This window comes from Scomber japonicus, chromosome 13 (assembly GCF_027409825.1).
Source record: "Scomber japonicus isolate fScoJap1 chromosome 13, fScoJap1.pri, whole genome shotgun sequence".
Taxonomy (NCBI): Eukaryota; Metazoa; Chordata; class Actinopteri; order Scombriformes; family Scombridae; genus Scomber; species Scomber japonicus.
Genome location: NC_070590.1, coordinates 7,029,320 through 7,057,157, shown reverse-complemented (window position 1 = coordinate 7,057,157; position 27,838 = coordinate 7,029,320). Strand labels below are relative to the sequence as shown.

The window sequence follows — 27,838 nt, the reverse complement described above, 5'->3', positions numbered from 1 at the left end:
CATTGCATTGTGGGAAAAATAACACCATGTAAGAGTGATGCATGGGATAAAAAGAGGATATCTCTGGTCCTGCTGCATCAATTAAATGCTGTAAAGGAGTTAGACAATATTATAGGAGTGAAAATGCTAAATCAGTAGAGTACTTTTTAAAATATGAAGAATATCAAGAAATCTGAGATACATTTCAGTCTTTATATCCTTTTACCTAATTCAGAAGCAATGGTCTCTGGCACTGGTACTTTAAGATTCTGTCAAAGAGAAAAGAGGAAGAGAATAAGATCACACCAAACAGATATACCAACAAGTCAAAGAAAGCAGAAATATGTGGTCTAACAGATAACCAGCTGACCGAGGAAGCGAAAGGGAGAAAACAACTTACTGCTGCTCGATCCATGAAGAGCGAGTGGAACTCCATGAAGAAGCGTCGGCTCTCTTTGGAGCTGGTTTGCTTGTGCATGTCAGCGTAGAGATAACACAGCTGACAGAGGGAAGAGGACAGACACATAAATAATGGATATTATGCTTTTTTTCACATCAGTTTTCCACAAGACTCGATCATTAACCCACTTATAGTTAAATTAAAATAGTTATTGATGACAACTGCTGTTCTCCAAAACAAGCTCCAGACCGGATTCACCGAAAAAGTAGTTAACTGCTTATAATCAATTAAGTTTTTTTTTAAGCGCATTGCCAAACCATTGCTTACTGTCCTCAAATTGACCCGTCTGTTTTGACTGTTCTTTCTTTCCTTCCTTCCTACCTCACTCCCTCCCTCCCTCCTTCCTTCTTTCCTCCCTCCTTCCCTCCTACCTTCCTTCTTTTGTCTGTCCTTCCTTCCTTCCTTCCTTCCTCCCCTCCTTTCCTTCCTTCCACCCTTCCTTCATTCCCTCCTACCTTTCTTCCTTCCTTCTTTCCTCCCCTCCTTTCCTTCCTTCCTTCCTCCCTCCCTCCTACTTTCCTTCCTCCCTTCCTTCGTCCGTCCTTCCTTCCTTCCTTCCTTCCTTCCTCCCTCCCTTCCTCATTCCTCCCTTCCATCCTTCCTTCCTCCCTCCTTTCCTTCCTTGACTAGAGGACAACAGGAGGGTTAAAGACATTAGGCTTCATGATCATCATTTGAATCAAATCATGTGGTCCTACTATTAACAACACAATTCACACACTACATTGTATACAAACTCACAAACTTATAGACCAAAAAAGTTAATGATTAATGTGTCCACAATTCATTATTAACCTGCTGTCCTTCCAGTTTGAAGCTACTTCATATTTTATTACCAAAAATGTCAACCTGTCAACCACAGGCCTCACACACAGTGACAGGCAGCCATTCACACTCACATTCATACGGGACATTTTAGAAACCAGTATTAAACTTTAAGTCCTTGAAAAGTTTGATACACTGGAATAATGAAGTTTACCTTGTTAAAGAAGCACTCTATCTACTCTACAGATGAAGTCTATGATATGTGCATATATCATAGACATAGATATATATCAGTCTGTACTGTGTGTGCGTTTGTGTACATACCAGAGGCGTGGGGTCAAACTGTGAGACCACATGATGGAGGAAGACAGCGAGGTGAGCCGGCCGACACTTCAGCAAGTCTACACTCTGGAAACAGCTGCACTGCCCATTAATCTGACAGAAGAAGAAGAAGGAGAAGGAGAAGGAGAAGAAGAAGAAGAAGAAGAAGAAGAAGAAGAAGAAGAAGAAGAAGAAGAAGAAGAAGAAGAAGAAGAAGAAGAAGAAGAAGAAGAAGAAGAAGAAGAAGAAGAAGAAGAAGAAGAAGAAGAAGAAGAAAGTTCATTAGACTTTTTAAAAAGGCAGTCAAACAACAAATTTATCAGCAGGAAGTCAAAATGAACAACAAAGGTCAGCAGAAATTTAAAACTCAACTTTTAAATGAAGCTGTTCATGTAGGTCATCTTGATAAAGGAGCACACAGTCAATACACAGTCAATACCTGCTCTTGTTGAGAGTCAAAGTAGTCATCTTCTGCTCCAATGATCTGCGGGTGGAGGAGGTAGGGACGGCTACCCACAGTGCACTGGGCGCTGGAGTCCTGTGTGATACAATACAGTACATTCAAAAAGTTAAAAGCACTGATATATTGTATGTCATGAGTTTCTTATTAATAGACAGGATGATATCAGCTGTGTTTGTCGGCATGACAACTCAAAAAACATCCAAATAAACTATTCAATAAACCCCTTCAAACAGAGATTATCCAAACTACAGCCTTAGAAACCGTAACTAGGCACAGAAGATGTGTACATCTTTAGATTTGGAATAGCTGATACATTTTTGGGTGATTTTAGTCTTCCCAAAAATCAAAAATACAAGAAAACACATGTTAGCGGCTCTGTGCTGCTCTTTTTTTGGATTTTTTTTTGGATCTTAAGATGTCTGCACACTGATAACCCCCCACCCTCCCCCAAAGCCAAACTCATTACCCGAGGCAAACCGGAAAGCATGACCGACCTAGCAACAGTAACTAGAGGGGTGCAGGGCTTAGCAAAAGGTCAGTTAGTCAGTGATGTGGTCCGCCACCGATAATTAGTTGTCGCCAATTACATGCCCACTGACATTTTTATTCCAGCTTGAAAAGGTCCTTAAAAATGACAGCATGGCGATTATATTAAGAAGCCAAACGAGTGTGTCAGTGCGTGTGTGTGTGTGTGTGTGTGTGTGTGTGTGTGTCTAACAGAGTCAGGTGTGTCCTCAGTGTCGGGCGACGAGCAGGAGTTGAGGCCGTGACGGCTGATGTTTGGGCTCTGACAGGGCGTCTCTCTTTTACCAGGACTGTCTGGGAGGGGGCTGCTACCCAACTAATACAAACACAGACAGAAACACACACACACACACACACACACACACATATACAGTAACCATTATTACACACATGCAGCAACACAGCACATTAGCCAAATTGATTGTTTAGTCTGGTGCTGAATACTGGAAAACCCCCCGAGACTGGAACGTAGGACCATTTCATCCCTATTTATAGCAGCTGTGATAAAAAAGATTGTTATTACAAAGGGGTCTGGCCGGGTAAGCAGTATTTTCAGACAGGCTTCCTGTTATTTAACATTAGACTGTGTAGGTGTTCCTTATTAAAAAGGATGAGTTCACAGTTTTTCAAATCTGTCTTTAAACAATAGTCGGGTGCACATATGAACACTGAAAGGAGTTTAGTTCGCTATAATCATTCCTCCTGTTCATACTGACCATTAGAAGATAAATAATAATAATACATTTTATTCATAGGCGCCTTTCTTGGCACTCAAGGACACAAGATCCCTTTATAATGCACTTACAAAATCCACAGTCCTCCTCCTGTGTAAAAGACGTTTATCTGAAGCTTCAAATCAAGTAGATATCTACAGTCTTTTTAGTGCTTAAGTCTCTCTTTTTGTTACTATACTTCCACCACAGCTCAACAGGGAAACACAAAGAGGGAATTTGAAGCTAAAAAGACTGTAAATGTGTCAGATATCCACTTGATATGACTAACTCAGACTGCTGAGTACCTCATATAAGCTTCATATCTACTTTTAAATGACTGTGTGGACACACTGTGGATTTTGGCCTTCATCACTTTCGGTACCTAACTTGTTTCAAGACAGACTTTAAAAGTTGTGAACCTGTCCTTTAATAACACCACATGGTCAATGGAAGCACTTTTATCACTAAAAGTAGCAAAACAAAAGGCTGGTATTGAAGATCTATTTAGATTTTCACCTAAAAATTACTAACTAAACTCTTTAATTTGTCAAAAGTAGTTAAGATCATCAAAATTGAATAGCAAAGAGAAATGTAAAAGAAAAAAACTCCTTTCCCATCCAATCAGGATGCTACTTTGGCTAGTTACTAGGTAAAACATATGTTAGGGAGCTCTGTGATTGATGGCCCCTCTGTAAATGTGTACAAGGACTTCCAAATACAACAAAATGAAGGTATAGTCAGGAGTGACATTGAAACTAACAACTTCTGCCAGCTACAAGGCATTATTGTTGCTAATGTTAGCTTGTTAATAATACCATTTTCTTGACTGAACTTGAATAAAAATGACAACTAGTAGAAAGAGATTTGGAGGGCTTGTGAAAACATTACTGTTATCTACTGATTCAGCCAGCTGGTGAAGTTTTGATGGGAGTAAAGGGCCAATGGTTCTAGTTCGCCAAAGTCAGAAAACAGTGAAAAGCGCCCGCTGCAAGCTCCAAGAACTAACATTTATGTCTTCATATTAGTTGTTTTGTCCGATTAATAGTCCAAAATTTTAAAATATTACATGTTAAACCATATAAATCAGAGGACAGAAGAAACATATTCAAATAAGAGACACAGCAACCAGTGAATGTCTAGCCTTTTTGCTTGACAAATGACTTAAATCATGTATTTAATTATCAAAACTAGATTATTTATGTTTTTTTACTGACAAATTACTTCACTAAATGTTTCAGTAGGTTAGATAATAATTAGATTATATTAGATTATATTAGATTTCTTTAGTGAGAGACTTTCATACAAAACAATACAATAAAATGAAAACAGTAAAATAGCCACACAATTCGTCATCATCCCCATCATCATTCCATGCTGCCTCATAAAGTGCATTTAATATGTAAGGTGGCTACCCTCAAAGAACAAAATCACCACTCAAATGAAACTAAAATAGAAACTGACACATGAAAAACTAAGTACAGAGTGGCTCTGGGTAATGTGGTCCACCACATGAACTGCTGCAATCTGTCATTATACCCACAGAGTTGTTGTTGGTCCACAGCCCGTCGTTAACCCCGTCACCCCGCCATGACACTGTCTGTTCCCTCGGAGGAGACGCGCTGTCCCCCTCCTCAGCCTCACCGTTCCTGGACCCTGCAGCTCCATCCTGAAAAACATGTGTTCACTCTCTTATCAGTAACAATTATCGAAGGTCGTCTGCAGTGACCTACGTTAATCTGAAGTCTGTGGGAGCGACTGGCGAGTCGAAGCTTAATTTATACCTCAGAGAAAAAGTGTCGACCAGCTACATGAATGCTTAAAGCCCCCCTGCAGTGTATTGTGACGATTTTAAGATATTAGCCACACTGTTTGCCAAATTACTTAATTAATTTTAATTGATTAATTAAAAATGTGTATATTGTATGACGGGATTAATTAGTAATTAAATATAGGAAATTCATATAATGAAGCTGTTATATTAGCAATCATTGATCTATGGAGAAGGGGTTTTCCCACTCCTTTTTCGGATGTGGTTGATAGTCTTGCATTGCATTATGGGTACTGTTATGTATAAGTCTATCGTTTTCAGTATGACCATTTTTTGCTTTCATTTGTGTTTCTCTTTCACACATTCGCACTAAAAACTTAAAAACTGAAGCTGCTGCTAACTGAAACTGGCTTAAGCAGGAAAGCGACCAAATCAGTCTGCGCTGATCTATAAAAATACACATATGTCTATCTACTGTTGTAGTAAAGTGGGCAGGTTAGGTTATAATATTGCCAGCAGTGTGAGAGAAAGTTAATCTGGTTGCCATGGAAATGGTTTTGACTACAGCTATTAACCACACCTTTCTCTGCCCGAGTAAGGTCATTGACCATTAAACAGGAAGTAATGTCTGGAGTGGGGCTATAGGGTGTTTACCATTTACCACAACTTCCCTGATTCTAGTTAAAGACCTTTGTTGCATGTTGCGTCACTGTGCTTTTGTACTGGCTACTATCCATAAAAGGCAAAAATACCCCCCCCCCCTAAAAAAAACAACAATATTTGTTGTTTTCTGTAGTTTAACTTTATTGTAAATTACTATGGATATGATAGACTTCACTACTTCTTGTAAAATTGACACTTTACTTTATAATGATGAGTAAATTTAGATTACTATCACTCTGACACATAAATCAACATCATTTTGCATCGTCACTAAGAGATGTAACGTAACAAACTGTAGGTAGTCATCAACAAACAGTATGGTGCTGAGATTTTAAAGAGCAATTACAAAACCAACATCTAACAGGCTTCAACTGACATTTCCATGTACGCTTACATGCTGCTTAATGTGCTGCAGCTGAGTGGCTAATTATCTATCTAGCCTGCTGGATGGTGCTAGCGAGGTGGTTTTCCCCAACAAATGCTTATTTGGAGACTCTTTCAACAAGCTCAGATCCTAGACAAGATATGTGTTCATATTTGAAGTTAGATAAGAAAGAGATTTTAACAGGAAAGCTTGAGTCGGTTGTTGTTCAGAGTCTTGTTGCTATTGTGTTGTGTAGCAGGATGCTATCAGGCTGAGTGTGACTGTCTGCTCTGCTTATAATAGACACATGATTACTTTATGTAAAAATGTTACTGGCTGTATGGAGTCTCCAGCTGCATAGTCGGATAACTAATAGTATTCTGCCAAATTAATCCCAAACTCACACTTCATCAAAGGAAAACACATTTTTCCAGTCAGTATTTGGCTAGTCTACCTTCACTCATGGACCGAGTGTGACTGGGAGATACAATCTACTTTCTCATTCTCTCTAAAAATGTCTTTCATTTCCAAAATATTTAAAGGCCTTATATTTCATAGGCACATACTTGTCACAACAGGAAAAGCAGACGAGCTACAGATAACATTAACATAAACAGTGACACTGCTTATAATTTATTTTACTACTCACACCTGTTTTTCCCAAGTGTGATATGTCATGACATTTTTATAGTAGCATACATAGTCGCTAATATATATACACAAAGCATGTATCTGGAAATCAGTGTGTGTGTTTTTACAGCACCTGTAATGCTGTTGCTTTGCTGAGCTGCTCCTGTAGCAGTGAAATGTGCTTCTTTCCGTCCTGGATCTCCTTCAGTAGTTTCGGTCGGGGGTTTCTGCTGTAATCCTCCTCCTTTGCCTTTACATAGATGAATCCCAGTGTTTTTGAAATAATTCACAAATTAAAAAAAGGAAGTTTTAAGACAATCTTGCGTAATGGTCATGAGTCAAATACATATAAATAACTGCATGAACTCATAACACAAAGACGCCCGGCCAAAATCAACCTACTCAAGAGTTGGTAATATAATTTAAAGTCACCATCTATCCCCTGAAATGAGGTAACACAATAGTGATCGAGCATACGGCTCATTAATGAAGGCCTTTGCACTTACAGTATTACAAACTGGGTATCCATGGGGACATTCCCAGGAAAAAAATCACAAGCAAAAGCAGGAACTAACACAACAGACTCCTCAACTCATTCAACAGTTTGTGACTCTGCTAGCGAGGTTCAAAATCACACCTGTAATTACCATGTATAGCCATAGGTGCTGCCAAAAAAACCAAAACAGAAATCTTCATACTTTAAAGATAATATAACAATTAATATCACAATGTCAAGGTATTATACACTCACTTGTAACTCCTGTTGCTCCTTGGTGATCATCTTTAGGATGTCAACTTTCTGGCTGTGCATGACTTTGTTCTCATCCTAAAAGAGAAGAGGAGACAAAGAGGAAGAGGAAGCACTGAAACAAAAGTGTTGTAGAGACTCTGAAAAATACATCATTTCATGACACGAAATTATTCCTGTAACACACTGATGTGAGCGAAGAGGCCAGGGGCTTGAAGACAGGTTTAGGTTTTCACAGTGAAGAAAAAGAGAAGTGATACAAATTAGACCGAAAGTGAAAAATTACAAAGGGGAAATTGTGGTCATTCAAAAATACAGTATTCGATTCACATGCTTAAAAAACACTATCTCTATTCAAGCACTAGAAAATGAGCAAGAAAAATGGTATAGTCAAGATGTTAGTGAGTAGATAATTCTAACAAGAAACTATTTTTAATACTATTTAATTATAAAGTATACCAGATTTTATGAAAGTAAAGTTTCTAGTTTCACACATTCAGTGTTAGAAAGGACAAATATTGACACAGTGGGGCATTTTTTGGTCAAATCTAGCAGTTATGGACTGAGATGATGAGGCTAATTAGAAATAATTAGCCGAATGGGTTGTACAAGCCGTATAAACTACTGGTATCATGAACTTCTATTAACAAGCTACAGATAAAATCATTTCAAAGCATTAAAGCTTCCAGCAGATTTCACACAAACACACATTATACAGCAGTCCGAGTCCAGTGTATGTTAACAAATGAGGGAACATCTCTCCTACACTTTAAAATTGCTTCACTTAAAGTATTTCATTTATGACAAAATGGAAAAAACAACAAATTGCATGTCTATGTTTGTTTATGGAATAATTAATCTTTATATTCCTGTATTATAAAAGCAGCAGGAATAATTATTTGGGCTGCGTTACCAATCCAGAATGGAAAGAAGAGTTTTTAACAGAAAGTGACCGAATCAGTCTGCGCTGATCTATAAAAAATCACATATCTCTATCTAATGTTGTAGTAAAGTGGGCAGGTTAGGTTATAATATTGCCACCAGTGTGCAACAAAGCTAATCTGGTTGCCATGTCGACTACAACTATTAACCACAACGTTCTCTGTCCGAGTAAGATAATTGACCATTAAACAGGAAGTAATGTCTGGAGTAAAACTACATGAAGAAGCTTCACTTGGAAACAGTTTCATAGCGTCTGGTTCAGTTCATGAAAACATTATGTGAGTGGAAGACAGACGACCTGAGCTCCATCAGAACTATCAGGACATTTTAAGTCATGAGTAATAATCCAAAAAAAAGGTGCTGGACCAGAGAACTAAATCTGTGAGAGGCAGAAGATATTAATTTTGATATCCCATTAAAATTATACCTGCATTGGGAGCTACAGTGTAATAATCCAAAACTCAAATTAACTCAATGTCATGTCTCTATCAGGATTATTACAAGTTTTCCAGTTTTACCACCTGAAATTGTGATTGTGACGGGTTCTGACACCAAAATTTGGGTTTATTTCACCAACAAAATCAGCTGTTTCTCACACATGACCCCTTCATACATACTCTGTGAGATAGCTTTGCATCAAATCTCATCAGTAAATCAAAGGTTTTGTATTTATCTGCACAATGCCTCAACCTTTTAGTTTGAGCTAAATGTTGTGTAGTGAACTGCTCCTTTAATACTAATTTAACAAAACTCCAGGCATGGTTTTTCCTCTTTCTTACCCCATCAGGCAGCGAGGAGGCGATGTGGTCCAGGATGCTGCGTTGCTCTCCGCCTGGCAGTGCAGGTGAGTGGGGCACGGAGAGAGAGCAAGGAGTGCTGACCTCTCCTCCTGCCTCCTTCTCCTCTTCCCCCAGAGGGAGATGAGGAAGCCCAGGAGGCCTGCCCAGCACCGTCAGGGCTACATATGATCCCGCTGGCAGAGGAATGAAGAGAAAGAAGAATATTGACACAGGAATAAATGCATCACTGTGAAGATCTGAGCACCAAAAACACCTCAAAGAGAGAAAGTTCTGTTTAGAGCTATAAAAATTAAGAGCAATTGACAGAAAATGAATCCCCAAATGACCATATTTTTGGTTAATTTAGACCTTTATGACAGTAAACTGAATATCTTTGGCTTGTGGGTTATTGGTTAGGATGAAACAACACATTTCAGATTTGGATCTTTGACATATTTCACTATTTTCTGACATTTCATAAACACAACAAATAATTGATTGATTCATCTATAATGAAAATAACAATTAGTTGCAGCCCTAGCTCAGTTTAAACCAATTTGATCATATAAAATGAAAAGTCAGTAATACTGTATTGCCTGGCTGAATCAAACACTGTGATGCCATTATGTTGATATATTAAATCACAATTTATATGTCTTGTCCAGTTTTTAGGCCAGAAGCTGCAGTACCGCTAACTGCCACTAGATGCTGGATCCAAGAAAACTGCTGGATGGAAACATGGAAACATTACTGTCACTAGAAATAAAATGTCAAGATTTATTTTCCATGAGCAGAAAGCAGTAATACAACCAGCTCCAGTACTTAAAAACACCACTTCAGAAACAAATATTAATCTTTGTCCCAATTATTAACCTCTGGAAATGTTGCTTCAGCCCTTATCACTAACTTGGTAAAACTACATACTTAATCTATTGTTCAAATAATTGTGATACAGCATACTAAAAGATGAAATAACACATGCATACTTACATTTTATCAGCTTTACAACCTCTATGTGGTTTGAATGTGTAACTAGGGTCCCATTAACCTGTCAGAAAATAGAAATATTAGGAGAGAGTTTTCACAAAGTTGACATTGTCGTGTTACTTCATTCAACTTTCATATTTTTATTATTTTCCAGATAACATTTATTTCATGGTGTTGCCCCTAGTTACTTATGACATCACCTGTTTTAACCTCTAAACATCAGGGGGCATATTGGCTCAACTAGAAGTTCCTCTTTAACTCTGGTGTCATCCTCCCGGGTCAAATTGACCCTGTCCGTTTTGACTGTTCCTTCTTTCCTCCCTCCTTTCCTTCCTCCCTACTTTACTTCCCTCTTTCCCTTCCTTCTTCCTTCCCTCCTTCCTTCCTCCTTTCCTTCCTCCCTCCTCCCTCCCTCCTTCCTCCCTCCTTTCCTTCCTTCCTTCTCCCCCCTCCCTTCCTTCCTTGACTCAAGGACAACAGGAGGGTTAACCCTTGTGTCGTTCTCCCGGGTCAAGTGGACTCCGTCTGTTTTGACTGTCCCTTCCTTCCTTCCTTCCTTCCTTCCTTCCGTCTGTACTTCTCTCTTTCCTCCCTTCCTTCTGTCCTTCCTTCCTTCCTCCCTCCCTCCCTCCTTCTTTCCTCTGTCCTTCTTTCCTTTCTCCCTACCTTTCTTACTTCTTTCTTTCCTTACTTCCTTTAACTTCTCACACACCTATTTTTAGCACTAAAATAGTTTGTGAATTACTCTAAAAACAAAAACATACGAGTCCTTAAGTAAAGAGTGATACAACCCTTATGTTTAGGTGTTTCTCCTAATTTGTCCAGTTAGGAAAATGTTTATATTTATATATTATATCAACCTGATATCAGTTTTATTTAGCAGATGAGGTATCAGCCAGGCATGACCAAAAGCTGACTTGATATAGTTACTTTCGAAGAGCGTACTGGAATCTGACTCTCGTTCACGTCTCTCATACACATCTGGAGCTGAGTGTGCAGATGTTCAGTTGATCATCATGGAAACAAGAAGAAGGAAATAATAAGGCTCACCTTAATGATCCTATCTCCTGTCTGGACACCTGCTCGCATCGCAGCTCCATCTACAATACGCAAGACAGAAAAACACAGTCTGAGGAGTGTGTGGTGATCATATGTTTGTGTGTGCATGTGTGTATGTGTGTGTGTATATGTGTGTGTTTGTGTGTAAGAGAGAAAGTCTTACCTTCTTTGACCAGCTGCACAAACACAGGGTTGTCTCCACTTACTGTCAGCCCGAAGCCATTTTCATCTCTTTGGATTATCACACAACGCTGCACGAGCCCTGTCATTTACACACACACACACACACACACACACACACACACACACACACACACACACACACACACAGCATTAACCCTCGTGTCCTTCCTTCCCTCCTTCCTTCCATCTGTCCTTCCTTCCTTCCGTCTGTCCTTCCTCCCTTCTGTCTGTCCTTCCTTCTTTCCTCCCTTCCTCCTGTCCTCCCTTCCTCCCTCCCACCTTCTTTCCTTCCTTTCCTTCCTTCCTCCTTTCTCCCTTCTTTTCCTTCCCCCCTTCCTTCTTTCCTCTGTCCATCCTTCCTTCCTTCATCCTTTCCTTCCTTCTTCCTCCCTCCCTTCCTCCCTCCCTTCCTTCCTTGACTCGAGGACAACAGGAGGGTTAAATTACTTACCAATGAATAATGATTAATGGATGTGACAAAGATGATCCGACTTAATGGTACAATGTTTGTTCTTTTGTAAAAACAACAACATGTATACCTTTATATTTCATGCATAAAAGTGCATAAAAGTGCATAAAAGTAATTCATCTATTATATATTTTTCTATATTTTTTTCCATCATGTTTCTTTGCACTATTTGCCTAAAATACATCCTGGCACAGATCATCTGGTGTGGTCACTGGTGGGAAAAATTCTCCACACAGGAAGTGACAAATCAAGAGTATAAAAACAGAAAAAGTTTTGAATAGCAGCCTGCTTCTCCTTTCAACAATAACTGGACTCATCGACGAGAGGTATTTTCCCTCTCTTGATTCTTTGTATCCTTTGTATATATATATATATATATATATATATATATGTCCTTTATAGAAACATTAGAATTAGAAAGTCCCCAAAGAAATCTCAAACTGTCCCTCTTACTAACATGACACAGATCACACTGTAAATGGTCTGGTATGCAGTCCTCTGTTGTTTTAAATGTCATCATTGCCCGACCTTGCCTGGGAAAAGAACAACCTGAGTTATCTTGATAAGCTTATAAATTAACAATGAAGCGGTAATGTTTGGTAGAAAATATAGACTCGGTATCATTTATTAACAGAAACTACATCTGTGTGTCTCTCTCAACAATGGTTGCTATTCACTGCCGATATATAAAAGTGTACATTTTCACTCTTGATTTGCTTTCGTTCTGCAGAGTTTGACACAGATGATGATCGTGACTTCATCATCTGGAACATCGGGGAGGTATAAACACATATCTGAACTGGTTTGACTCTTATAAATAAATAATATTCTCTGTTATTCTTATCCAAGTCCAACATTTCTACAGCTCATTTAAAATATGGCGTTCCACAAGGGTCAGCGTTAGGTCCTCTTGTACTGTTTCTTTATATTCTTTTGTTTGGACATGATAAATGTATATTTGTACAGATGGCACATGATAATACATGATAATGAACATAATAATGGCTAAATGTAGCTCCAATCTAATTCTAGACTTGCATGCAAGCATAGCAGGGTCCTAGCGCCCAGTGCAACTAGGAACCAAAGGTGCACCTACGAGAAAGCCAAAAGCAGCACTGAATGGGATTTAATCAGGCGGCGTAACATGTGTTTGCCATCTGTACATTTGGACTAGCTTAGATGAACCATTATAGTGCATATTCTCTATATGAACTGGATTCACAGACAGAGGACATTTTGTTTAGTAATAGCAGGTGGACATGAATGCAACAGTGTTAATCCTGCTTTATTGAATGTGCTGCTTCAATGATAATGTTTTTGTATCCTCTCATGAACGTAAGGCCCGACTCAATCTGCACTTTAGGGGGCGATGCCGATCCCGATATTAGGGAGCAAAACAATTCTGATATGGATGTATATGTGCAGATAATGTATATATACATAAACACACATTTTTAACAATGATCCCTCAGATGTGGATACTGTATGTAATGGAGGCTGTGACATTTTACAGTTTGACAATAAAATGTATTTTGTAAAACTGCTGGGAATTTAATGATTATAATTAGCTATGAATAAAACAAACCAAAAAAATTAACTTGAATTAAGAAAAATTATCAAGTGTCCATAAAAAAATAAAAATTGGCACATATCGGACAACACATCTGCCAATACCGATATATCTACGATGGAGCTATATTGGACGATAATATCAGCTGAGCGATATATTAAAGTTTTAGATCAATGTAATGTATGTGATATTAAAAATAGTAATTACATTTAAAAAATTAAATTCAAACTAAGCAAAGACATTATATTGCAAAACAAAAAAAGCAGTAACTCAGAGTAGAATAAACTGAACGTGTTCAATGTATTATTGTTTATCTATTTTACTCTTTTTATTGAATGTCTCAATCTTACATTAGGTTCTCCTAATCTTGTGCAATCAGTGACTCCATAAACTCAGCTACAACACTCCCATCAAATCTGCAAAGAATATCCGCTAGATGAAGAAAACTCCATTAGGGACGTTTCTTCCTGTCGCTACTGAGGAAGTAACGACTCACAATCTGCCACCGTCTGGTTTTTCCTTTTCCCTCCTCCTACTTCAAAGACTTATCTGAGAGAGCTGAATGGATAATTGGTTGTCTTCTGGCCTCCATGAAGGAGCCTCAAGACTCCAGGGTGAAGAAAAGGCCACAAAGGATTAATGTCAACCTTGTAACCCCCGGCAACCATTTTAACAACTGTGTCTGTCCTGTCCCTCACCGCCAACCCCGTGTGGTAAAGACGATGGGACGATTCGTACTTTAAATCAGATAAGACAAACCTCACATAGGAACAAGACGAAGTTAATTCACTTAAGTCCTCGAAGCTGTAATTTAATCTCAAATTAAAACATTCAAATTGCACAAAATCCCTATTTTAGATTACAATGGAAATTCAGATTATAATGTCATACTATAAAGAGTGAAGACTGTTATTCATGTGTGAAGACTTGGCTTCCCATGCTTAGTCTATGCAATGAAACCATCACACTAGATTTATAATGTACTTATTTTATTCAGTACAGCACTTTTAAACTAGACTTACAATTGTTTCACAGTATAAATGTTGCAGAAACTTAATAGCATTCAAATCAAAACAAAAAAACTAAATCTATAAAAAGGAAAAGTATGCACCAAAATCTCTTACCTGTAGGGTCAAACTCATGTTTGAGGGAGACAGAAGATTTGTCATTTTTAGGTTTCTTGTCTGCGGGATCCTTGTTGAGAATGCTTGGGGTCCTAAAAGACCAAAAAAAGACACACACACACAAAACACTTTAATTCAAACTTTAAATTTAACTAAGATTATAAAAGATTTCGACCCAATAACTTCACCAAAAACCCAAATGCCCTTCTTGCATCACTGATTATGTTTAAAACTGCAATAACATTTAAAATAATATGAAAATCTGAGTTGGGTATAAATCCACATCAGTCAGCTGTGGGTGGGTGGGACGTCTACTTCCTGTTGGTAGGACAATTCATTTCCTTTTTTTCCTTAACCTTTATGTATCTGAGGAGGTTTCACTCTCTCTCGTACATGAATGCCCTGATTACATTCACATTTGGCAGCTGCCCAGTACAACCACAGTCTGATCTGTTGGCCACTGGATCCGCACCACTGGAGCAGTTGGGGTTGAAGGCCTTGCTCAAGGGCGCCTAAGTAGTGGAAATATGAAAGGATGAATAAACCCAGCTGGATTTATGCTGCCGGTCTGGTGCTTAACCCTCCTGTTGTCCTCGAGTCAAGGAAGGAAGGGAGGAAGAAGGAAGGAAAGGATGGAGGAGGGAAGGAAAGGAGAGAGCAAGGGAGGAAGGAAGGAAGGGAGGAAGAAGGAAGGAAAGGAGGGAGGGAGGAAAGAAGGAAGGGAAGGAGGGAAGGAAAGGAAAGAAGGAAGGAATGGAAGGAAGGAAGGATGGAGGAAAGAAGGAAGGGAAGGAGGAAAGGGAGGACGGAGGAAAGAAGGAAGGACAGATGGAAGGAAGGAGGGAAGGAAGGAAAGTAGGAAGGAAGGAAGGAAGGACAGATGGAAAGAAGGAAGTAAGGAAGGACAGATGGAAGGAGGGAAAGATGAAAGGAAAGAAGGAAAGAAGGAAGGAAGGAAGGAAGGAAGGACGGAAGGAAGGAAGGAAGGAAGGAACAGTCAAAACAGACGGGGTCAATTTGACCCGGGAGGATGACACGGAGGTTAAACTAATAATCTTTCTGACACAAACTCGCCTAAATGTTTGGGCCAACGTGTGGCAACATATTGATGATTGATTTCCAAAAAGTAAACAATAACTTGACCACATGTTCACAGCAAGTCCTCCAAATTAAATGAGAAAATATCTTGTTGGTCCAAGCACTCCAAAACGACACATGAACACATCTTATCTGGTCTGACGTCGTTTACTGCAGTAATCAGCAGGATGACATCATTTGTAATCTGTAATCTGTTTTATAATGGTTACACTCAGGTTAGGGTTAGAGAGACAACTCAGGTTTTCGGCACTTCTCTTGCCTATATGTAATTTTATTATTTCCACCTTAATTTTCTTCTTCTTTTTTTAAATTCTAATATATTATAGTTGTGTATGTGTTATTGCTGTATGTAAGGATAGCAGCAAAGTAAGAATTTCATGTCTGAACCTCTGTGTCTTTACTATGCATATGACAATAAACATCTTAAATCTTGAATCTTTACACCACTAACTCCTTAAACCTGCATTAACAGATTTTTTTTGGCCATTAGGGGGCAGCATAAACAAGCTGTGAGCACAATACTGACATATTTTTAAAAAGTTGATTTTTTTGGCAAACAGCTGCTAATTTCCACATCCAGTTATGTAGCAACTATATCTTTTATTTGGAGTCGTGTTTCTGTCCATCGGGTGAATGTAGGTCCAATATTCACTCTCTATTAGCTCTACGTTTTGTGCTCTAAAAACTCCTGAGGGAAATATCTGACTCTTAACAAAGTGCTCTACTACCTTTTTGAGCTTTTTCTCTGCCTGCTCTGGCTATAAACTATGCTATGAGAGCGCTGAGAGGGAACCAGAAGAGTGACGTTGCAGCCAGACAGCTAAACAATAAGCTGAGACTCACTATAAAGCTCCTTAAAGTGGAGGGGAGCTGCAGAGTCTGGTGATAATGTCCTGTTCATCACTACAAGCCACACCTCTGATGTTACACTGAGTCATTTGATCCATTATTATTATAACAGTCATGATTATATCCACTTTAGAGTTGATAACCACGTGGCTAAGGTGATGGGATGAAACCCAATGTTAACTCGTGGTTTGACTCTCCGTAACGAACATCATCATTCTCCATCTATCTACTCTGGATTTTGTCGCTCTATAATAAGGGTCACCTGATTTATTCATTTGCTCCCGCCATAATTACCACTGACGCCAGAAAGTTTTGTGACTTGCACGTAAACATATGATGTTATGGGGCACTTGCTGAAATGACTGATTATGTTGTTTTTCTTGCTCAGACAACAGCATTGTTTGTCTCTCAGACAGCGTACAGACACCATCAGTCAATAAGCTGGAAGAGCTGACAAAGTCACTGATGTCTAATTTTAAATATAATGCCAATAACAAGATTTCAACAAGCTTACGCCCTCCTTGTTGGTACTTAAAGTGATTTATAATGGATATCCCTCCTGGGAGATGGACTTGATGGTGGTAGTTCATATATAAATAGCAGAGGTTCCCTTTCCTTGTCCCCCCCTACAGCTCCTCCTACTTGTTCCGCAAGAGGGGGTTTTGTTTGTACTGCCGTTCCTCCCTTGGACAATGGGGGCCCTGGGCTTTTAACAATGGCTCCCACGTCAGAGCCTACTTACTATACTGTGGCTTTGTGGGACAGATTCCCGGAAACGGAGACCAGGGTTTTTGGCTTGGTTCCAGTTTCCTGAATGTGGGAGAAGGCTGGGAAAGAAACGGAGGAGGGCGACGGGTCGAAGGAGGCGCACAAGTGTCTTTGAGAGAAGACAGAAGACATGGCTGAGGGAATTTTAACTTTGCTCACACAGTGTGTGAACCACCCTATTTGAACCCATGATTCTGCAGCGAAAAGTTAAATAAATTAAATCTTGGAATATCAGATTCATGCATGAACCAGGTTTTTTTTTTCTTTTGTGTCAAACTCCAGAAAGACTAAACAACTGAAACTGATTCCTTTCTCCTAGACACAACATAAGTGTCACAATTACAGGAAAAAAGGAGTAAAATTGTGTCAAATAGGAGAGAGCACTGAAGCTGTAACGTTGCTGTCTAACGTTGAAGGCCCACTTAGGGAGCTTCCTTGCTGTGGTTGGAGCAGATTAGAAGTTGATAAGACATCAATTGCTGGAGAAGAGGGAGGAATTCAGCTTCCAGTTCCAGATATTGAGTTGAACAATCATTTTAAAAGGCCATAACTAGTTCAAAATCTGCAGCAGTATATCTCAACAGTCAACACACGATAGCTTTGGTCCATATTAGAGCTGCAACAATTAGGCAGAACATTAACTGGCAAGTATTTTGATCACACATTAATCATTTTGAGTCACTTTTTAAAAGGAAAAAGACACAAATTCTCTTGAACCAGCTTCTCAAATGTGAATATGTTCTGGTTTCTTTATCCTTGTGTGACAGTAAATTGAATATCTTTACATTATGGACTGTTGGTTGGTACAAAACAAGACATTTCAAGTTGCATCATCAGCTTTTGGAAACAATGATGTGCACTTTTCTGACATTTTATAGACCAAAAACCCTAAATAAATACATTTAAACTTATATATAAGGACTTAATTGACAGTCTCCAAGAATAGGTAAAGCTAATTCTTGCAGGATACTTTCAGCTGTAAATAACCACAATCATATCTGCAGCTATTTCTGTTACTTATCACTCGTCACATGCACCAAAGCTTGTAAGATTACCACCAGTGGAGAGCTACAGCCTGCCTTTGTAGAGTTCATTACAATTTGATGCATTTATCTTTTGTTCTGTTCAGCTCTCACAAAAACAAACACCAAAAAAAAGAAGTTCATGTCCACTTAAAAAGGTTACTTTCCACCACAATACAAAGGAAATCATTTATTAAGTTATTGTATTAGTGCTCCTTGTCCTCTGGCTAATTTGTTCAGACTTTTCTTTACTTGCTTACTGCACAGTTATCAGAAAAAAACATGCAGCGGTCCACTTATGTCTCAGATGCCAAAAATACCAGACAATTCCTCTGGGAAGATAACAGCAAAGGACTCGGCTCCAGAGAGAGCAACCTAAAAGCAGAGTGAGAATGAAGCAAAAACTCCAAATACAGTAGTTTTATATTCATTATGAATGCAGCAAATCACTCCCATGTTCTTTTATAATGCAGGAACATGTTATGTGATGTCTTTGGATAACTTTTTTAAATTTCGACTACAAAGACAATACTTGTTTGTGTTGCCTGTACTTTGTGTCCTTTTGCTCTCCTGTCGATTGCGCAGCACCTAATCATGAATCTAGGATGAGGAAGGAAGAGGTTAAATGCTTTAAAAGAGGCATCTGGTTTATGGATTGATGGTCTCGCCTCTCAGATTTTATGTTCTTTAGTGTTTCTGTTGTATTTCGATTGTTTATAGTAGTCATTTAGTTTCTTGTTCGGTTAATAAATCCCATGGTTTGGGTGTTTCACTTTCGGTAAATGGTGGATTGGTTTTCGCCCCCATACGGCCAACTAAGGGCGGGGACGTCACATTGTTTTTTAAGGATAACTTCACCAGACTTATAACCTATAAATCAATCACTTCACTGGTTAATTATAAGAGCTTTTCCATGATGAATATTTTCACGACAGCTCGGGGTAATTAATCATTTCAAAAATTTGCATCTGGCATCACTTGGCTCCTGCAGCTGTGTCCCCACCACAAACATCCAAATTCAATATAAGCTTGTTAACTCCCAGGAACGACCTGATAAAAGAGGCTCAGTGTGAGGCTGTTCAAACACAATGTGGATGAAAACTTGGAGTAAACGTCTTAACTTCCATCACCACTCAAGACTCTATAGCCACATTCAGCTTTCAGTTAAGTCACATAAATAAATCTTACGACATATATTTTCCCAGGCCTGACGATGTGATGATAAGGTCTTAAACTCATAAATCACTATTATATCAATAGCACGACAACATGTAATTTAAATCTCCGAGGCTGTATTCCCTCGGAGAGCCATTTTGTGGACTGATTTATTCCAGAATAATGTAAATATTGTAATGAATGTTTATTATCCAGCAGCGTTCAGTCTGAGAACTGTTTTAAAGCCTGACCTGAGTCATTGATCTGTAAATAACTGGAATTATTACGTCTCAGCATGACTGGATGATCACTGCACAGCACATCTGCCAGAGAGAGACTTGTCTTTGGTGATTTGAAGCTTTGTTGGTCTTACGTGATGAGTAAGTTCAAATCAATTTAGAGGAAATAATAAGCAGTTCAAGCACCAGACACATTTTTAGACATACTAGCAGCTAGCGGTCCGATATTTGACTGACTTCCATTAAATGTTGGACAGATAATTCATGGTCACCACAAGATGAGTCATAGTGATGATGATTTCTTGACTTACTCACTTAGATATTTTTTGCCATAATCCTCTGATATATTCTCTGAAAATGGATTAAAAGCAGAAATTTTAAAGATGAGTCCACAAAGAAAGAATGTGTGCAATTTGACTAAACTACTGTACATGGGCATAACAAACATCACTGACCCATAAACTTAGTTTCAGGAACCAAAGATAAATATGTGTTATGCAGCAATCTGTGCAGCTAAATACTCAGATGAGGAATACATTAAACTGAAAACTCAAAAAAAATGTACAGCTGGGACAATGTTAAACCAACAAGGTAGGACAAGCATTTGTGAAATGTCAGAAGACTCATGTATGTTAGCATATGTCAATTCAAATCCTAAATGAAAGTTTTGTGTTCAAATTTTTAATCTAAATAATTCATCTTAAAGTGGAAATCATGCTGAGATGTCTTTCAAGTCATTTCTTTTCATAGCCTTTCAAAAGCATGCTACTTGTCGCCCGATCATGTTCCTATTGAGCCACAAATTTAAAATAAGAAAACATCCTAGGAGGCAGACTGTATGTCTCTTTATTCATCATGATGCACAGTATTTCCATTGTATCGATATATTTATATTTTCAATTGTGATGCTGATGTGATACTCAATGTAATTATAACATTAGTTCCTGTTCTATTGTGCCTTACCTCCTAATAAAAATATTAACATTTAAAAAAAGCATGCAACTGTTTTACTAATTATTTGTTATTTATTACATTTTTTGCACATATTCATACACTTTTGTCCAACGTGACATACAAATGAGGAACGATCCAAGTTTTAAATAGCACAATAGTAACTTTCAATAATCTGATTTTGATTTTGATGGCATTGCACATCTTTATGAAGCCACACTGTGCAAACTTTTGGTTGCAGTAAAAAGGCAAAAAGAGCATTTGTCAGATGGGACAGCGTCACCCAACTTCTGAATCAGTTCATAAGGATTAAAGCCTGCACAGTTTACAGCATGTAGACAGCAAAGTAGAGTTCTTGATTTAATGATGTTGGGATTGTTATATAAAGTGGGCTCTGTCTGGTGGGTGGCGATCCTACACTGTTGGGTCACAAGCGTCTGTGTCAGTCAGGAAGGGCCGGTGGCCTGGTGGGCCTGACAGACATTGTTCAACAGTGATGTCATCCCTTCCCGTCAGGGCAGGGGGTGGAGGGGAGGGGAAGGTGGGAGGTCGGCGGGCGGGAAAACACACAGATCAGCAAAACTGTGTGACAAAGACCAAAAGAGCTGGTGCACAGCAGGGCAGGCATTCAGGTTTATCCTACATCCCAGATCAAAGCATTGTTCTTACAATAGCTGGACTCTGTGACATAATTTTTTGACAAAGCATACAACTAGAGCTGTGACAGTTAGTTGATCCACAGAGCATGAATCACCTAGTTTCATCATAAATTAATCATTAAAGTCAACTGTCGAGCAAAAATGCCAACCATCCCCAAGCCAAGCTCCAGCTGTTTGAATGTTGTAACGTGCTGTTCTTTGAACTGTCGATCAGGCTAAATGAGACATTTGATGACATCACCCCAGACAGTAGGAGACTGATGGACATTTTTCACTATCTCCTGATGTTTTGTCAACTTAACAATCAATCAAGAAGCTCAATCAATAATGAAAATAATCATTAGTCACAGCCCTGCAAACGAACAAACAAGTGATTTTGGCAGGTTTTGTCACATTTAACCCTTTGTGTCGTCCTCCCGGGTCAAATTGACCCCATCTGTTTTGACGGTTCCTTCTTTCTTACCTCCCTTCCTTCTCTCTTTCCTTCCTCCCTCCTTTCCTTCCTTCCCTCCTTCCTTTCTCCTTTCCTTCCTCCCTCCCTCCTTTCCTTCCTTCCCTCCTTCCTTTCTCCTTTCCTTCCTCCCTCCTTTCCTTCCTTCCTTCCTCCCTCCTTCCTTCTTCCTTCCTCCCTCCTTTACCTCCCCCTACCCTTCCTTCCCTCCTTCCTTCCTCCTTTCCTCCCTTCCTTCCTTGACTCAAGGACAACAGGAGGGTTAAACTGAAGAAAACAGCTGAGAGACAATCTAAAAACTCTTGTCACAGCAAATGGAGAGATAAAATTGAATTTAAAATCATTTATGTTGCCTGATTGGATTGAACATGTAAAGTTTAGGCATCAAACACACTACTTCACATATGTCATATGTCCAAGTCCAAAAGAGAAAAAAAGTATTTACATCTGCTCTGAACGGCCACACGAACAAGCCTTTCACTGCTTCCTCAGTCTCTCTACAGGAAGTCTGTGGGTCAGATTTACATGTATTTGCATCTGTCTGTATTTAGCTCCTGATTTAGTGGAGCAGCAGCAGCTCATTATGCAGTCAGCTCCCGGACATCCTGCCAGTGAAGGAGAGCTCAGTAAACAGTTCAGAAGTATGATTTCTAACTTCATTAGCTCTATTTAAGACACTGTTACTGTCACTCAAACAATATTATTATCTCTATGTCAAATGACTATTGCAGTAGGAGATACCAGACATGTTGATGAGAAATGAAAAGGATGCACAAAAAATACACAAAATACACATGCTAGAATAATGCTGTAGTCACCAAAGTGATTGCTGAGCTCTTAGAATAAAGAGAATTGCTAAAAAGAGGTCGAACAGGGTAAGAAAGTAAGATTAATGGATTCATCTAAAGCTGCAACTAGCAATTATTTTCATTAGTCGATTAATTTGTCGTTTATTTTCGTGATTAATGTCTTTGTTGGTTCCATTAAACAATGTCAGAAAATATGATAATTGTATTGATAAATAATTTTTTCTACTTTTTGATATTTTAAAGACTAAATGAAAATAATGGGCAGGTTAGTTAATACTGAAAGTAATTATTAGCTGCAGCCCTGCAGTCAGAATACTATACAGATGAAAACTGAACCAGGAAGTTGGTCTGTAAACTGCAATGACGTTTTTTGTAATAAATGTACTCATTCTTTTGTTTTCCCTTTCAAATAAATATGACGAACATGTTGGCTTTAATGCCCGGATGATCAGCTGACTGCTTGTGTTTATTGTCCTCCGAGACTATTTTTAACCATGTTTCCTGGTCTCTGTAATTACTTTGGCAAGTACATTATCATACCGATAAAACCGAAAGGATCGGTTATCACTCCTGCTGCCTCTACCAAACCTCTGGGGAACTCTGATTATTTTTGTAACCTGCAGTCCTAACACGCCCAACAAGACCAAGAATGCAGTTTTCTACAGGAAAGTCTATGTCTTGAGGCTAGACAGATAGGAGAACATGTCTCCTGCTGAGGATCGTCACATCCAGACAGTAAAATATCACAAATGTTAGGAGAAACATAGCAGGCATTTTAAACCAAATTCTTCTCACTGAGAAACCTTTGAAAAACATCCAAGAAGTGACCTAACCACACTGCTGGAGTTGGCACACATGTTGCCGAGCAACTGAACCCTTTCTGCAGTACAGCCTTTAGTAAAAACCTTCAAAATACACAAACAAGTGTGTTGTTTAGATAATAAAACACAGAAATGTACAGATGGAAGTATGCACAGTATCTTTCTTTTTGATGCACTTCACAGACTTTTATTCAAAGTTAACTAATTCAAAGTAAAATAATTGTACTGAAGTTTGTCTCAATGAAAACATTCAGAGTGCAACCTGACACACATGCAAGGAGATATCAAGAGCTGAGCTACAAAGAAAGTGGAATATGTGCAGTAAATATATATATGTATTTTATATACAGTTAAAGGTTGATGTAGAAAACTGGCATTTGTACATGATCAGGGTCATACATAAAGACAAAGTGGCCTAGTGATCTGTCACATCTCTCATGTTAAATGTGATTCATCTGTACAGTTAATGCAGACATACAGTATAGTGATGTGGTTGGTTATCTTTGAGGCTGGGTGCTAATTGAATAAAATCATTACAACATTACAAATGAAGTGTCTAATGTAATGCTGACAGTGGATCACATTTAAATACATTGATCATCAGTTTAACTATTTTATATGCTACTTTAACCCTAACCCCCTAACCCTTTTTAAACAATACATTTGCTATACTGTAATATATAATATATCCTGATTGGAAAATATCCTCATGAATGTTCCTGCTCCTGATTACAACCATCACCCAGCTCTAGAGAAAGGTCCACATAATGCAATAATGTCAAATATCTTTTCAGTAACAAAAAGGAGAATGCATATGCCATGTCATTAAAAAGTATATTTGGAAGATGAAACACACTGAAAATCAGCATTAACAGATTTCTATTTTTTGACCACTTGGGCCTGCAGTGCAACAAGTGATAAAGACGTATCTATATCTATTTATACATCCAACAAACACAGAGCAGCATTCACATTATTTTGAAGATGTGTGTCTGTCCATCTGAAAAATCTAATAATTTGCAATAATTTTTTTGCTCTGTTTTGGTCTCCACCACTGACTGTATAAAAATATAGACGTTATGAGCCAAAACATCTCTTTACGGGTCATAAAATGCAGTGCAGGTCATAAATCTTGCTCCCTCCATGTTAGCTGATGTGACATGAGCCAAACTAAAAAACAAAAAAATCAGGGTACATGTTAAATAAAGATGGTTTCTGTCATTTTAGGTAGTTCTTATCACATTGATGTTTGTCCAAGTGTTTTTTCTGATAAGTTTGTTTTTAATTAGTTGTATGATGGGATAAAAAGGGGTTGTGACGTCATGATTGACAACCAAACTCAAACTCTGCAGACTTCGGCTCCAAATGATGTCAATCAAGCAAGATGGCGGCTTCTAGTGGGAGACAATTTGGCTTCACTTTTGCATAGCAGTAGAAAGTGGAGATGATCAACTCCTGAGGGAGAAATCTGACTTTTGTGTATGACAGGTAATGTGTGGTGGATTTACCGGAGATCTGTCACTGACAACAAGGTTGATGTGAGCAGTGAGAGTGAACCGAAACAACAAAGCTGCAGGCCGAAAAGCAAAAACAATTAGCTAAAAGATGCTAAAAGCCTCAAAAGAACTAAGAGGAACTCAACTATAGAGTCAGTGACAATTCTCTGGGGGTTCGTGGAGCTCCTTTTACATTACACACAGTTATTTGAGCCATTATTGATGTAAAAATACTGAATAGTGATTCTTTTAGTCCCTTTACACTTTGCATCAAAATGTGCAAGGACCTGGACTTAAGGATTAAAACTAGGGCCTAATTAAAACTAATTACAGATCGCAAATTCTATTATAAAAGAACAATACAATCTCTAAATGTGGGCTTTATTGCAGCATGTTCATAACAGTCTTATGCTGCGATACTGGCATTATTACAATCTATTTTCTATATACACTAACCCATCGAGGTACCATGGCAACCACTAAGAAACACAACAAAAAAAGATGCTTTCAGGGCACGATGGTTTGATGACCAGGAAGATTATGCCAATTTTTTTTGCTCTGAGAGTGAGATGAGTAATTTCCCCCTAAATCTTCAAACTAGTACATGTTGGTAGCCTTGGTAGCCATGCTGGTTAGTGTTTGTACTGTTTCCCCCTGTTTCCAGTATTTATGCTGAGCTAGAGTAACCACATCCTTGCACTACTGTAGCTCCTTACTTAACGCATTAACAATCTACTCATCTCACTCCTTGACAAAAAAGAGCAAATAAGCTTATTACCCAAAATGTTTAAGCTGGTGTTCTGGTTGACGGGTTGTTTTGTGTCATTAATGATTGTCTGAGCTTACGGCGTCCGTCTTTGACACATTTCATCCAAGAGTTAGATACACATGAGCCTGCAGACAACATGTTTCTGACAGTCTGCCCTCTGAAAGTCATGTTTTCCAGTTCCACACAGTCTGCTGGGATTTTAAACTGTACAGTGTTTATCTGTAATTTGCGATGGAAACATAACCAAGTATCAAAACTACACAGAAGAGGCCCATTGTTGTAAAAAGGCAGCAAAGCAGAGGAAAGGCTCAGGCCTTCCTGCAGGCTGAAGGTCAAGAAATCAAATGACTTGTTTTACTTTCCGAGGCAGTCATGTGTGCCTTTATTTTGGCATTTCCTCAGAGGAAACTCCTGATAACAGAGCGTAAAAATATACAAGTGACTTATGTTGGATGGAATCTGAAAAGCTGAAAGTCAGCCGCTAACATTTCTACAACAATTCCCCTCATATGGTTCGTACAGGGGTGGAAGATTGCCCAAAATGTTTCAGGCTGGTACAGACAAACTCCAGAGCTCAAAGACTTTATCAGGAAATGATTTCTCTGCCGAGAAGCAGACAACAAAGGGCACCAAATAAGTGTTATTGTTCCTTACACCAGCCTGCGTTTCCTGTGATACTTCCAGTTCAATAAAGGGGAAGTCATATGATCGTACAGTTAGATTTATATTGACTTAGCAGGTCGCTTTGTGTATGACGCTGCAGCCTAGGTGAAAGTAGAGTCCTCTGTATAAAATATAGTAATGTTTCATTTAGTCCACCCACAGCACAGTCAAACCAGACTACAAAGAAATTTGCCCGAGTGAGTCCGTGCATTTCAGCATCCTGACCTGGATGAACACAAAAATGCACAGGGAGCCTCAGGGCAACCTTTTAGGGGCCACAGGTAACGAAACAAACGCTCCAGGAAGATGAACCAGGTGGTTTTGACAAGGGAAGCTTGACATCAACAGTCAAAGAAAACCACATCCTTCATGAAACAGAGAAAAGCCAAGCCCCTATTATGCTTCGGTTTTGATTTTATATATGACCATTACAAACTAGGTTCAGAAATCTGCACATTTTAACTTGCCTGGAAAATTCCTCCAATAACACAGACTGTATAAGACAAGTTAAGATGTCATGGTAACGATTAAAGTCTTGTGTTTAATTCGGCTTATATATCAGGTAAATCAAACACCTTTACATTCACTAAAAGTCAACTTACAAATTATGTCCCTTACTTTTTCTCTGCAGCCACAGTCTCCCACCACAATGTGCATGAAGAGGGTAAACTCATTTAGAAAATGAAAGCTTTGTAGCACTTTAGAGCTTTTGAATGTGAATAATCTAACAGCTGAATTACATAACATACATACATGGGAAACTACCTTTAAAACACTTCCTTTTTTGTTTGTTTTCCAGCAAGCAGTAACTTTAAATGTGGATATTTTTAATGGAGTTTGGTCAGAAACAGATTAGTGAGGAAATACACTATATATATTAAAGTAGGAATAAGAAATTGGAGAAAAAGTACACTCCTGTATCATCTCCCTCCTAAACACTGGGAGGAAAATGCTGTTATTTGCATGTTTTAACTTTTTATTTTATATATTTTTTTAATTGATTGAGTGTTTTGTGTATTTTTTGGTCTTAGTATATGTGTCCCACTGCTGCAGGGACAAATAAAAGTGACTTACTAATTGATCAATTGATTGACTGATTGATTGATAAGGGTATTTAACCTACCTGTCAGTGAGTGTTGACTGTGTCCCACTCATTGGGCTTCCCTTGTGAGTTTCCACGGTCTTCACCCAAACAACATGTTCATCACACCGACCAAAAAATGTTACTATTTAGGCTCCTTTAGTTTGTCTCCTCGGTGTCCGTCCATATCGCAAAAAAAAAAAAAAGCAGAAATATATATCCACGAAAAAAAAACGTCGAAAACTTTTCTGACTTGTAGTAAAGCAGCGATGTTAATCAATCCTTAAACATCTGCAGGGTTACAACTCTCTGTGTGTGTATGTGTGTGTGTGTGTGTGTGTCGATGTGTGTGTGTGTGTGTTTTTTCGGGGTGTGAGTGTGTTTCATTAACCAGCCGCGGTCTGCATCAGCAAACACATCTGGAAAAACTCCTGCAGACTGCAAACTTTGCTGCTTGTTAAAATGTTACCTCCAATAAGTCCAAGATTGAAGAGA

General features: G+C 38.6%; 1 protein-coding gene across 1 annotated transcript in view; it reads right to left on the bottom strand.

Annotated features, from left to right (window-relative positions):
- Positions 1-27,460, bottom strand: part of arhgef12b (Rho guanine nucleotide exchange factor (GEF) 12b) — a 43,587-nt gene extending 16,127 nt beyond the window's left edge. The window contains 14 exon segments of the mRNA XM_053332327.1: positions 206-248; positions 380-478; positions 1,529-1,639; positions 1,965-2,063; positions 2,707-2,829; positions 4,767-4,892; positions 6,785-6,901; positions 7,403-7,477; positions 9,121-9,314; positions 10,111-10,168; positions 11,158-11,207; positions 11,330-11,428; positions 14,513-14,604; positions 27,386-27,460. Of these exon segments, the coding sequence (XP_053188302.1) occupies positions 206-248; positions 380-478; positions 1,529-1,639; positions 1,965-2,063; positions 2,707-2,829; positions 4,767-4,892; positions 6,785-6,901; positions 7,403-7,477; positions 9,121-9,314; positions 10,111-10,168; positions 11,158-11,207; positions 11,330-11,428; positions 14,513-14,604; positions 27,386-27,417 (1,318 nt within the window). The 5' untranslated portion in view covers positions 27,418-27,460.
- Positions 27,461-27,838: the final 378 nt, after the last annotated feature.